The following is a 12600-nucleotide window of genomic DNA, read 5'->3' as shown; positions in this document are numbered from 1 at the left end:
ATGTGGGGCTGCCTTTGGAGTGTTCAGAAACTTCAGCGGGTCCAAAATACAGCATCCGGATTGCTGACTGGGGCTGGCTACAGGAATGACACAACAACTCCCAGGCAGCAAAGGGGGGGGGGGGCAGCTGCCAAAAGGGTGCAAGGGTTGAGACCCTGTGCAGAAAGGCCAAGAGGGAAGAGGAGGCCGCTCCATGAAAGGTAGCGTGAGGGCTTCCCAGCAATGGACTTAAATTTCGAGCCAGGCGGTGGCACCTCCTCACTGGGAGGTACTTCTCAGTCCCAAGAGCTCTTCCAAGAGTGGAAGGGGCTGCCAGTGGCATAGCCGGGGGGCTGCAGGGGCAGTCAGCCAGGGCACACAACATTTGTAGGGGCACATGGGACTGCTGTGCCTAGAGCACTCTTGCAGCCACCCCTCTTTACCTTCCTGGCCGTCCAAGTCTGGTATCAGGCAGCCGCTGCCACCAGTGTGGACCTCGAGCAGCGCCACGACCATTTCATGGCACCCTCCCGGGGGCTTCCCCCTCCCTGCCCACTGCCCCATCCACGCATTGTTATCGCAGAGCCGGCCCCTGCCCCGCAATACTTGCCTTGCCCTGGGCGCGGGCAACCCACACCACAGCACTGCTCTCTGCACCTGAGGAAGTGGATTTTGATATGCCTAAAGTCCCAAAAGCTTTGGGCAACGAAAAGGCAAGGCGAGGCCTGGGCTCAGTGAGGGCATGTCTTGGGACAAGATCACCACAGAAAGATCGCAAGTGAAGAAGCCCCAGTACCAACCCCTGGCTGGCCAAACCGGTGACCTTTAAGGGTGGCCTGCTTAAGCAGACAGGTGGCTGCGGGTCTGTGTGTGTGTACATTTGTGTGTCAGCAGACTGCAGAAGCAACTTAAGGTCCTTGATTGTCTGAATCCTACCCCGATGATGCTTTCTGGTGTGTTCCACCTCTCCCCCTCCTCCAAAAACTCAAGTCTTGCAATGGGCAACATCACAAGCACCTCCCTCTCCCCTTTGTGGGTCAATCCTTTAGTGAAACTTCCCGGTTGTTAAAGCTCCACAAGAGGAGCCCCAAATGGCGACCTTCTTGAGGTTCCTGAGACTGCACAGGTGCGGCCTTCCTCTCTCCCCATCTGAGGAACCCCGTGTACCTGGAGCTCCTCCCAGACACACAGAAACTCATGTCTGGGGGCATCTTCTTTAACCCTTCTTTATTGGTACAAAAGCATTACAGGTGTGTCTCCATCCATGCAGGAAAGACACCAGTTGGGAAGCAGCCACCCTCCCCTGGCCCTGGGCAAGGACACCTCCCAGCACCTGCCCATTCAGCTTCCCTGAAAGCAGGACTCAGCTGGCACACTTTGGGCAGACTCCCAGCAGTCTCACTGTGCCCCATGTCACCACCTGGCATCAGCCCCTCCCGCCCCCTCCCCATCCCGCCCCCAGTTCCTGGTGAGATCCTGGGCCTTGCAGAGTGACAGATGGACAGAAAGCGAAGGAGGCGGCTGTCACCAGCTTTTGCTTTAGGGTTACATGGTTCAGGAAGGCTGTTCGGGCCCCTCCTGTTCAAGGAGAGGCACCCAGGAGCTTCCAGTGCAGTCTTGGCTGAAAATGGTTTAGGAGAGGGGTCAGCCTCCCCTTCAGGTCCCTCAATCCTGGTCCATTCCATGAGTGGAGAAATGCTCCCAAAGGCACAGCACCATCCTGCCCCCTCCGACCAGCCACTTGCTCCGAAAAACAGGCTGTGATGAAAGGGCAGTGGGACGCGGCTCAGGATCCAGGCTGGGTTGTGGTCCCACTCCGTAGACCTGGGGCAGGAAAGTGAAAGGGAAGAGTGAGAAAGAAAGCCACCAAAGGGCAGCAGTGGGTGGGAGGTACGTACGCCCACTCCTGCAGCACAAACAGTCCTGCTGTCTTCCCCCACAGGGTGCAGAGACCGATAGTCAGTGATGCACCAGCTGCTAAGGAAGGGGGGGGGAGGCAGGATGAAGCAGAGGCAGATGGAAACCACGAGGGTCTGATCGCTGATGCTACTCACAGAGGAGGAAGTGGCGCAGGTTCTGCTTTGAGCCGCCAGAGAGGAGATAGGCCCAGACGGCAGAGGCTGCCATAAGCAGGTAAGCTGGGAGGAGGCTGCCCAGGTACAGGGGGTTCCAGAACGTCTGGAAGAGAAGGAGCAGGAAGAAGTGAGCACATGAGAAGTTGCCCAAGGGTGCCTTTGTGTCCCTCTGCCCCTTAGGTAGAGACCTAAGGCTCTTACGATGTTGTTCAAGCGTCTAGCTTTGTGACCTGACCTAGGACCCCCCCCCCAGAGCAGGCCAGTTTCCCTTGGCCGCCGGCTGCCCTCCACCAGCCCCGTCTCCTTTCTTTCTTTCTTTCTTTCTTTCTTTCTTTCTTTCTTTCTTTCTTTCTTTCTTTCTTTCTTTCTTTCTTTCTTTCTTTCCTTTCTTTCCTTTCTTTCTTTCCTTTCTTTCTTTCTTTCTTTCTTTCTTTCTGTCTCTATACTGCCTGCCTGTGAGTGGTTGATGAGCTGATTCTCTCCTCTCCCCGTTCTTCAGTTATGCCACCAAGTGCCCCAAAAGACTGCTCTCTTGCATGCAAGGGCCCGTCTTGGAGAAAAGAGGCTGCTATCCAAGCAGGGGAAGAAACACAAGATGTCTTTTCCCCTCTTACAAATCACATGGCAGGGGGCTGGACTGGATGGCCTCAGTGGTCTCTTTGAACTCTATGACATTTGGTAGAATGAATGCAGATGATCCTGTTGCACCCCAGACATCATTCCCTGTCCTCTCTCACACAGCCTGCCCCACAATATCCCTCACAAAAACCAGGTTTTTGACCCTGATTCTATTTCACTTCTTCCCACTGCAGCCCAAAATCTTGACCCGAGTCTTCTTGCTTGAGAGGTGTTGGCATGCGTGCTTGTGCATGTACAATATCACGTACCCATCACAGGAAGCAGGGGCACAGCTGCCCATGGTCCCGCCCACTACTCACAAGGCCAGAGATGATGAGGTGGGTGAGCACAACGGCTCCCACCTCCCACCAGCGCCGGGTCTCACAGCCATGGAAGAAGATGATTCCCCAGAAGGTATGCAGCAGGATCAGCACCAGGGTCATGAAGGCTGTGGGGAGACAGCCAGTTAAGAGAGCAGAGGGACTGGGGAGGCAGGCAACCCAACAGTCAGGGTGAAGGCAATGCCTCGGTGGCAGGTGGACATACCAGAAGTTAGGAAGTACAGCTGGGAGTCCCCATGGATGCCCACGGTGCCAGGGCCCAGAGCATCTGCCAGCAGGTTGATCATGGAGAAGGCCCCACTCATGAGCCCAAAACCAAGGCCAGCCACTGTTGGGAAAGAGAAAGGCACATGCCCGTGAGCCCACAAAGCAGCTGCTGCTGCCGCCACCCCTCCTCTCCAACAGCACCTGGGAATGGGGAAATTCTTTGGGGTTCTTCCTTCAGGGCCCTCCTAGCTATCCTCGGGGGTGACCAGAATTGAACTGGGGGAAGTGCTTGGGTCTTCCCTCAGAGCTCTGAGTGAATCAACCAAAACAAGGCTGTCCAGGAGTTTACTGCATTTTAGCATCTTGTTATTGCATTTTTCTGTTCATACTTATTGCTCACTGCCCTTGTAACTTCAGACGAATGGCAATTTATAAACATCCACCAAGAAATCCAGGCCCATGGTTCCTCTAAAGCTGGAGCAGTCCAGGCGTCCTGATCCTGCTTCCACAGAGGCTCCTGGACATACTGTGGGCTGCTGGCTGAATCCCCCTCCTCCTCCACTACGGACTGCCTGCAGAGCCTGGTCCACCTGAAATACTCTGCCTAAAGCCCCAAGACTGCCCCTGCCCCATGCTTGCCCCAGCCGCCCAAGCCAGGCGATTCCCTGCTTTCTTCCCGCTCCAGAGACCAAGGAGATGATGCCACGTCTGAAATGGCCCCTGCATTTCTACCACCGGTGCTTTGGGGCAGACTTGTCCACAGCACACCCAAGGGCCCAAGCCAAGGTCCACTCCCCCACCCACATCGCGGCCGCATCCCTGGGGAAACCTACCGTAGGCCATCTGCTGGATGGAAATGGGAGAGCAGCCTTCATCGCTCAGGGCCAAGAGCCCCTCAATGGCCTTCCTGGAAAAGGGAGAAAAACCCAACGTTTTACACCAGACCCTCTTCCACCCACCCATGGGCCGCAGGCAAGTCACAATCTTGTTATATTTTTTGGTAGCATTCTTTTCCCTCAGTGCCTGTTTTTTCAATTTCCTTTGTTTACAACACATGCAACAAAGGTGTGCCTTAAAGAGAAAACCACACCATTATTTTCTGGCTCAGCTCCAGACCAAAAAAACCTGCAGCTCTGTATGAAGGCCCATCACAGCAGTCCATGGGCTTCATCTATGAACTTGGTGGCCTTGTGCAACTTCTCTCAGGACCATGTACTTTCCCAGAAAACAGACAAGTTATTATTTTCAGATTATGGGGGCTTGCTGATGACCCAACGTGAAACAAGTGCAATTCATATGAACATCATGATACTTTTTGGGCCTGACACATTTGCATGCTAACATTTTAATCACATGGTTATGCTGACTGTACACAGTACTGTTCATAAGAAAGCAAAAAGAGCCACACAAGTTCAGACCAAAGGCTTACTGAGTGGAGGGGTTGTAGCTCAGCCACATGACTCAGGCTTTGCAAACAGGAGGTCCCAGATTCCGCCACGAACAGGACCGCCAAACCAGGCCAGAACAAGGGCCTGCCTGAAACCCAGGGGAGACGCGTCCCTGCCAGTCATGGTATGCAAAATTGTGCTAAAAGGACCAATGCTTTGGCTCCCGCCCTACGAGTCAAGATCCCTGGAAAGCTGAAAATTCTGCTGTTAGCAGTTATAAACATATGATGGGGAAACTGACAAGCAGGCTCATTAGTACCACCCTGCTCAACACTGCGAAGCACACTGCTGCCCCTGGCACTGGGAGGAAAACACAGCTGTCATGATTAGTAGCTATGGACAGAAACATCCTCCATGAATGTGTGGAATCACTTTTAAAACCCTCTAAGTTGGGGGGGGGGGGAATGCTACGCACTCCCACATAATGAATCCCAGTTTTAATGCAATTCTGTGCAAAAAAGAACTTGCCCTGGGTTCCCTCCCCCACGGATCCCCCACTACTGATCTTTGGTAGCTGCTCTCACTGCTCTCCTATATTAAGAGACAGGGAGAAAAACTTCTCCGTGGCCATTTTCTTCCCATGGCTGATTCTGGACACCTCTACTGAGCCCACCTCCCATGCCTTTTCCGCCCTAAGTGACACAGCCCAAACTGTTGCTTTAATATCTTGATCCTTTCTTGGCATTTTCTCTGGCTTCACCGTCTCCTTTTTAGAAATTCAAGAACTGAAGCTGTATGGTCAAACTGTGACGGCACCACAGACTGGAATGAAAGCATTTGAAAAACAGGCCATTCCGTTTTCAAGCCACTTCCCAATGATCTCCAACACAGAACTCTGCTTGTTCACAGCTGCCCAACCCTGGGTTGATGGCTTCTTCCTGGCCTCATCCAGCCCATCTTTTAGATGCTGTTAAGAGACTATGCCCAGACACTACACAGAGTTTCTCCCAGGGCAGAAAGCAGAGGCCAATCTCGGGGGAGTGTCAGCGACTTCTTACAGCCCAGCCTGCATGGACCAGGTTGCACGATGCCACCCCTCCCCCTCCCCCTTGCTCTCCGTCCCAGCCCAGCTTAGAAGGAGACCATCTAGTAGCCCCTTGCCAGTGGTGGGCCCTCTTGGCTTCTCAGGACCAGGGAAGTCAGTCGTCCGGCCAGCCCAGGGCTGCCAGACGACTGGAAGAGGCCCCTTGGCTTCTTTTACCTCCCCCTTTCATTGCCAGGGGGCAACCCCTGAAGTAGATGCTTGTGGCCCTCCTGGCTGTGCTCTGGACGCACTTTTTCAAGAGCCCGTGACGTGGCACCCTCACCACACCCCCGAGGGCCCCAAACCTCACTATGGGCGAGACTGTTTTCCATCACAGAGGCTCAAGGGCCTTGTGTCTGCAAGGATTTTACTGCCTGCATTTGGATGATGGGGATCCCCAGGTATTATTCCGTGTTCTGACAGAGGATCCGCCCAAGAGCCTCCCAGAGCTGGAAAGGACTGCTCTGAAGCCTAGTCACGCCTGGTGTGAATGTGGTGCTTTGCCGGGAAGGCACACCGTTTGGGTGGCCATGCAGCCCTTCCACTGCCTCAGTTCCTGCCGGAAAACCCCCGACTGAGGTCAGGGCACTCCACATCCTTTCTCCCAGAGCAAAAGATTTTTTTTGGGGGGGGGGAGGCAGAGGGGAAGGAAAAGCTGCTTTTGCTAAAGGCTTTCCAGCCCGCCTTGTACACAAACCAAGCACAACTACAATTTCTGAGGCAGGTTACACAAGACCCTCCGACGGTGAGGTGTGACAAACAGGTGTATGTGTGTGTGTGTGGGAGGCTTCCTCTGCAAACCTTACCTGGGGGGTGCATCATCAGACAAAGAAGGCGATGTGTGTGTGTGTGTGTGTGTGTGTGTGTGTGTGTGTGTTGCGTTGGTCATTTCGTTACCTAACCGGATGCCCTCCTTGCCCGCCCACCGGGCTCGGTGTGTGTGTGTGTGTGTGTCTCCGAGGCTGGAGCAGGCGACCCTCTCCCCCCCCCCCAGTTGTACCTGAGCAGCTTGTAGTAGAGGAAGCGGAAGGCCTCCTGCAGCAGCACCGAGAAGACGACGCCGAAGACCAGCAGGCCCGTCTGGAGGGGGGCGTCCGAGGGGTCGCTCGCCTTGGCCGCCACGAACCAGACCAGCGAGGAGAGCAGCAGCGACACCAGCCAGAAGAAGGCCCTGCGGGAGGGAACCGGGGCGGGGGTGGGGTGCGGGGGAAAGGAGCGGAAGGGAAGAGGGTCAGGCAGGCCCCCCCACCCACCCCCGGCCTCAGCCCCCACCCCCGGCGCCAGGGGACCCGGAAGGCGGCGGCCAACCAAGACCCCCCCCGCCTCGACCACCACCACCATCATTCGCGACGCGTCTTCGGGGGGGGAGGAGAGGGAGGGAAGGGGCTGGAGGAGCGAAAAGGGAAGAGCGGGGGCCCCTCCCTCCCCCCCTCCGCGGACTAACCCGGCGATGAGGATGATGATGCGGAGCGGATCGCCCACCACGGTGAGGAGGAAGAGGGCCAGGGCCGGCCCGAAGGCGATGAAGGCGCACCCGAAGAAGACCGGCAGCGTCATGGCGGAGGGCGGAGGGGCGGTGGCGGGTCTCCTTTCCCCCCCCCCCCCGCCGCCTTTTTGGCTCTCTTCCTCCTCCTCCTTCTCCCTCCCTCCCTCCCTCCCTCTCTCTCTTCCGCGGTTCCTCTTCCTTCCTCTCTCTCTCTCTCTCTCTCTCTCTCAGTCTCGCTTTCCCCCCTCCCGCCCCGCAAACCCCTCCCTTCCGGCCCGGGGACTCCGCCTCCCCCTCGCGTCTGACGTCACGTCCTGGGCGGGGCCAGAGGGAGGGAGGGGAGGGAGGGAGGGAAGGGCTGCGCCTGGGCCTCCCCGTCCTCCACACACCTCTAACTGCCCCCCCTCCTCGGCGGCGGCGGCGGCCGCGGGGGGGCGGTGGTGCTGCGGGGGAAAGGAAGCGGAAGGGCCGCCGACCCGCCGTCCGTCACCCTTCTCTCCCCCCCACTTCCCGCTCCCCGCTCCCGGGCCGGGCTCTGCCTGTGCGGGGCCTCCAGCACACACACACCCCCACGCGGAGACCCCCACCGGCGGCCTGGACCCTTCCCGCGGGGCCCTTTCTGTGCCGGCGCCGAGGGACACCCGCTCCCCTCGCTGCCCGGTCGGCAGGCAGGCAGGCAGGCCGGCCCCCACCCTTGTCCGGTCCTGGATGCAGCCGGCTTGCTGAGAGCGTGGTGGTGGTGGGGGGAGTCCCCGCAGGCGGCCCACGAGCACCGGCCGTTGCGCTCCTTGGCTTTCCCTTGTCTCCGCCCCGAGCCTCCTCCTTGCGGGAAGGAAAGCGTGTGAGGTGGACGGCCCTCGCCTGTCCAGACCGGGTGGGAGGCAGGCCTGGTCCAGAAAGAAGCAGGGCGGGCCTGGCCCTCCTCCTCCACCTGCACGGGATGCCCTGCCTTGGTCTGACCCAGCCCCCCCCCCCTTTGCCCACCCACCCGCCCCTGCCTGGGGCATGGAGCTCTTGCACGGATCACGACCCTGGTGACCCACATGGGAGGCCCAGCAACTCCCACTTCTGGCCTGTTTGTGGTACCAGCTGGTATCAGCTCTCTCCCCCCCCCCCCGTCCCCCCCCCGTGGTGTCATTAATTACTCCCACAGCAGGCAGACACCGGGGGTACCCTCCCCCTATTACCCTGCTGGATGCGGAACAGCAGGTACCCAGGTGACCTGTTCAGGAGACCAGTCTTCCACACCTGGGTGTCTTGTGTGGCCTTCCTAACTAAATGGCCAGAGCTCGCAGTTGAGGTTTTCCAGAGGTAAGGGTAGGTGATGATTTTCAGCCACTAAGACACCATTTTAAAAAAGTGGCCTACCCACCAGTTTCTTCAGGACCACTTGGCTCTTTTTAAAATTGTTTTTGAATCACATCCACAAAACACCTCACACTTTTCAGGCTGTCTCTGCAATGCAGTCAAGGTTTGATATCGTGCAAAAGGCTGGAGTGGAGGAATCCCAAACCAGAATTAAGACTGCCGGAAGATATATGAACAACCTCGGATATGCAGATGGCAGAAAGTGAGGAGGAATTAAAGAACCTCTTAATGAGGGTGCAAGAGGAGAGCACCAAAAACGGTCTGAAGCTCAACATCAAAAAAACTGAGATCATGGCCACTGGTCCCATCACCTCCTGGCAAATAGAAGGGGAAGATATGGAGGCAGTGACAGAGCCTCGTGGCGCAGTGATTAAACTGCTCTACTGCAGCCAAAACTGTGCTCACGACTTGGGGTTCAATCCCAGGTAGCCGGCTCAAGGTTGACTCAGCCTTCTATCCTTCCAAGGTCGGTAAAATGAGTACAGTACCCAGCTCATTTGGGGGGGGGCAATGTGTAGCTTGCATAATTAACTTGTAAACCGCCCAGAGAGTGCTTGAAGCACTATGGGGTGGTATATAAGCACCACGCTTTGCTTTCTTGGGCTCCATGATCACTGCAGATGGTGACAGCGGCCACAAAATTACACCTGCTTCTTGGGAAGAAAGCAATGACAAACCTGGACAGCATCTTAAAAAGCAGAGACATCACCTTGCTGACAAAGGTCTGCACAGTCAAAGCTATGGTTTTCCTTGTAGTGATGTATGGAAGTGAGAGCTGGACCATAAAGAAGGTTGACCGCTGAAGAATGGATGCTTTTGAATTGTGGTGCTGGAGGAAACTCTTGAGCGTCCCCTGGACTGCAAGGGGAACAAACCTATCCATTTTGAAGGAAATCAACCATGAATGCTCCCTGGAAGGACAGATCCTGAAGCTGAGGCTCCAATCCTTTGGCCATCTCATGAGAAGACTCCCTGGAAAAGACCCTGATGTTGAGAAAGTGTGAAGGCAAGAGGAGAAGGGGACGACAGGGGACGAGATGGTTGGACAGGGTCACAACATGACTTTGACCCGACTCCGGGAGGCAGTGGAAGACAGGAGGGCCTGGCGTGCTCTGGTCCATGGGGTTATGAAGAGTCGAACACGACTGAACGACTAAACAACAAAAATGTATAAGACAATTTTGAGTGTTATGTTAATGAAAGGGTATAGAAAAAATAGCCTGAAAATAAAAAGCGCTTTTAAAATGATGGCTTGAATAACAGAAAACTGAGTATCTTTATGTTACAATCAACTTCTTGATGTTACAATGTGTAAATATGGAGGTGGCATTTGTAAGTCCCATACATAGTGTACCCTTTCAATGATTTTGAGTTCACAATAGTCTAGCATTTCTGGATTTTAGGGTGAGTGTATCTTAGCACACAGAATGCATAACAGTACAGACTAAACATGGGGATGAATAATAATAGAAAAGAATTACAATAATTGTTTAAAAATGCTGATTCGTTTAATATTTGTCCCTTTGTATTAATCAGTTCCAGAGATCTTGATGAATATGAAGGGATGAACATTTCTCCATTTGTATTCATCCCCCATAAGAAGAGAGGGAAGGCTAGCTCTCCCTCTTTGCCTATGGCCTTCTCCTTTTGCCTATGGGCCTGCTCAACAGCTGATCAATGGACCCACAGTCGCCTAGCCTCACAGCCTTCCCCCTTCCCCTTCCTTCTTTAGCTGCTGATGCCATCCACCGCTGCCCAGCACTACTGCCATCCGTTGCCACCTGCTTTGGCGGCCTCTGCTGCTGCGGCCTGCTGTAAGGGGCACTGGCTGCCCTTTGCAGACAGCAGCTGCAGCTTCCCTGAAGGCAGGGAAGCCGCAGCAGCCATCTTTGTAAAGGGCAGTCTGCATTCCCTTATGGCGGACTGCAGCAGCAGATGCCACCTTAGCAGGCTGCAGTGGATGGTGGTGGTGCAGGCCACCTCAGTGCAAGCTGCAGCAGACTGAAGCGGTGCTGCTGACAGCGAGCGTGGACAGTGGGCGTGGGTGGTGGTGGCAAAATAGGGAGGTGGGGGGCTGTGGGAAAGGGGTAGGCTATGGCGGTGGGGGCTCAGCTTTATTTTTTGACAGCCTTGTGCTGTCTTAAAGCCCAACAAACTGACGAAGCAATTTGTGGTTTGTTGGTTCACAGGGAGGAAATTCGTGGTTTATCAGCCTTGATGGACCACAAACCAGGACCGGTTTGTCCCCATTTCTAGTACAGAGCATCGTTCCTCTAAGGTCTGCAAAAAGTTTAGTCATAACAATAATGTAATCACCATAGAGGCATCTTGCCAGATATTAAGTTACAGACCCCTGAAGTTTTACAAGGGCTGTAGAAACAATTGAATTTCCCATGGAAACATTTTTTTTCTGGGAAATCAGGACCCCTGGATCTCCAGGCCCTGGAGACAGAGATTGTTTATAAATATAGTTGCGGTGGGGGGGAGGTGTGAACAGCAGAGTGAACTATAAATATAGGAAGACAAACATACAGGCATTAACATTATTGTTTTGAATTGTTTTAGTTTATAATGTTTAATAGAACCCGCCCTGAGTAGACTTTGTTTAGGGGGGTGGAATAGAAATCCAATAAATAAATAAATAAATAAATATCAGCATAGCAAGGCTTCATGCTATACCAAGCACACACTAGATACCAACAACAATCATGGATTTTCCTCCATAGATGTAAACGGGGGAAGGTTGGGTGAGAACAATGTTTAGAATTATTTTGTGTATGTTGTTAATATGCTTAAAAGATAAAGGTGGCTTAAAATTACAATGCTTTTTACTTGTTAATGTATTTTGGAGAAATACAGTGGTGCTTCGACTTATGAACATCCCTACTTATGACCGTTTTGAGTTATGACCAGCTCCGGCTGCAAAATTTTGCTTCTACTTGCGACCGGAGCTTCCACTTATGAACAGAAAAAGGCAGGGGGGGAAAAGACGGGAAATTCAAATTGCTAACTCTAGGTAGTGACGAGGCTGCTTCTTTGCAGCTCTTTTGCCCCAGCAGTTAGAGTGTGCGATCAGAGGAGGCTGCCTCATAAGGTAAGGTAGTTTCCTGCTTTTTAAAAACTGTTCTGGGTCGGTTTTGCAGTGTGGTTTTGGGCTAGGGGGATTGTTTCTGTGCTATGATGGGTCTGGGGGGGTTGCTTGTTTTTTGGGTTCCCCCCCATTTCAGATGGGTCTTGGGGAGTTTGGTTGGTTTTTGGAGTGTTTTTTCCCATTTCCGATGAGTCTTGAGGGTTTTCCTTGCTTTTTCTTTTTTCTCTGTGCATTTTGGATCTGCTCCATTTGTTTTTTGTGTGTTTCCAACCTGTTCCCGTTTGTTCTTTGTGCATTTCCAATCTGCTCCGTTTGTTTTCTGTGCATTTCCGATGGGTCTTGCACACTTGATTGCTTTTCTCCCCCCCTCCCCTTTTCAGCTGGAAGGGATTAATCACATTTCCAATGATCTTGCAGTGATTTTTTTGGTCACTTTTTTTTTGTTCTTAATTTAACAACCTTGGAAAGATGGAAGTCTGAGGGAACCTTGAGCTGGCTACTTGGGATTGAGCCTGAGTTGTGAGCAGAGTTTTAAACTGCAGCACAGCAGTTGGACCATCATGCCACAAGGCTCCTTTTTGAGAAGAGGCTCTCCCCTCCTTCCACAGGGAGGGTGCCCGCCCACCCCTGGGAGTCTTGGCAGCTGGGTTCATTCTCAGACAGGATTCCTGATAGCCTCCTCTCCACAGGAGCAGTTTAAGCAACGCCACACACCCCGTGGGGGACGGGTTTCTAGATGCTCTTTAAGATGCCACGGCTCTAGGAGCAAAAGCCGAACCACCTGGCTCCACTCCCTATCGCTCCAAATCCACCCAGCCCCACCCGATGAGCCTTTTGCCTTCTTCCATTGCCCCCTCCCCCCCCCCGAGCACCTTGCAGCTCCTCCCTGGAGGCAGAAGAATGAGCAGAAAAAGGATGCGACTCTTTTTGCCCGTCTGTAGGCTCAGCACAGAGAGGTGTTGC

The 12600-nt window shown here is 54.0% G+C and overlaps 2 protein-coding genes across 2 annotated transcripts in view; one reads left to right on the top strand and one right to left on the bottom strand.

Moving 5' to 3' along the window:
* Positions 1-12600, top strand: part of CREB3 (cAMP responsive element binding protein 3) — a 196803-nt gene that overhangs the window by 66595 nt on the left and 117608 nt on the right. The gene's annotated exons all lie outside the window — the stretch shown is intronic.
* On the bottom strand, positions 1192-7332 carry LOC110082842 (gamma-secretase subunit Aph-1b). The gene is made up of 7 exons (XM_072993126.2): positions 7137-7332; positions 6693-6863; positions 4054-4127; positions 3219-3341; positions 2993-3120; positions 2034-2157; positions 1192-1803 (listed from the first exon to the last, which is right to left on the bottom strand). Exons 1-7 carry the CDS (start codon positions 7247-7249, stop codon positions 1766-1768), a joined length of 771 nt encoding a protein of 256 aa, XP_072849227.2. The 5' UTR covers positions 7250-7332; the 3' UTR covers positions 1192-1765.

Source organism: Pogona vitticeps, chromosome 2 (assembly GCF_051106095.1).
Source record: "Pogona vitticeps strain Pit_001003342236 chromosome 2, PviZW2.1, whole genome shotgun sequence".
Classification (NCBI taxonomy): Eukaryota; Metazoa; Chordata; class Lepidosauria; order Squamata; family Agamidae; genus Pogona; species Pogona vitticeps.
This window is presented reverse-complemented; position numbering and strand designations above follow the sequence as displayed.

Bases quoted from the DNA above. Each gene is read 5' to 3' on its own strand.
- LOC110082842 (XM_072993126.2), bottom strand. From the start codon at position 7,249: ATGACGCTGCCGGTCTTCTTCGGGTGCGCCTTCATCGCCTTCGGGCCG. The intron at 6,864-7,136 runs GTTAGTCCGCGG...TCCCTCCCGCAG, and splicing joins ATCATCATCCTCATCGCCGG to GGCCTTCTTCTGGCTGGTGT. The intron at 3,342-4,053 runs GTAGGTTTCCCC...CTTTCCCAACAG, and splicing joins CATCCAGCAGATGGCCTACG to TGGCTGGCCTTGGTTTTGGG.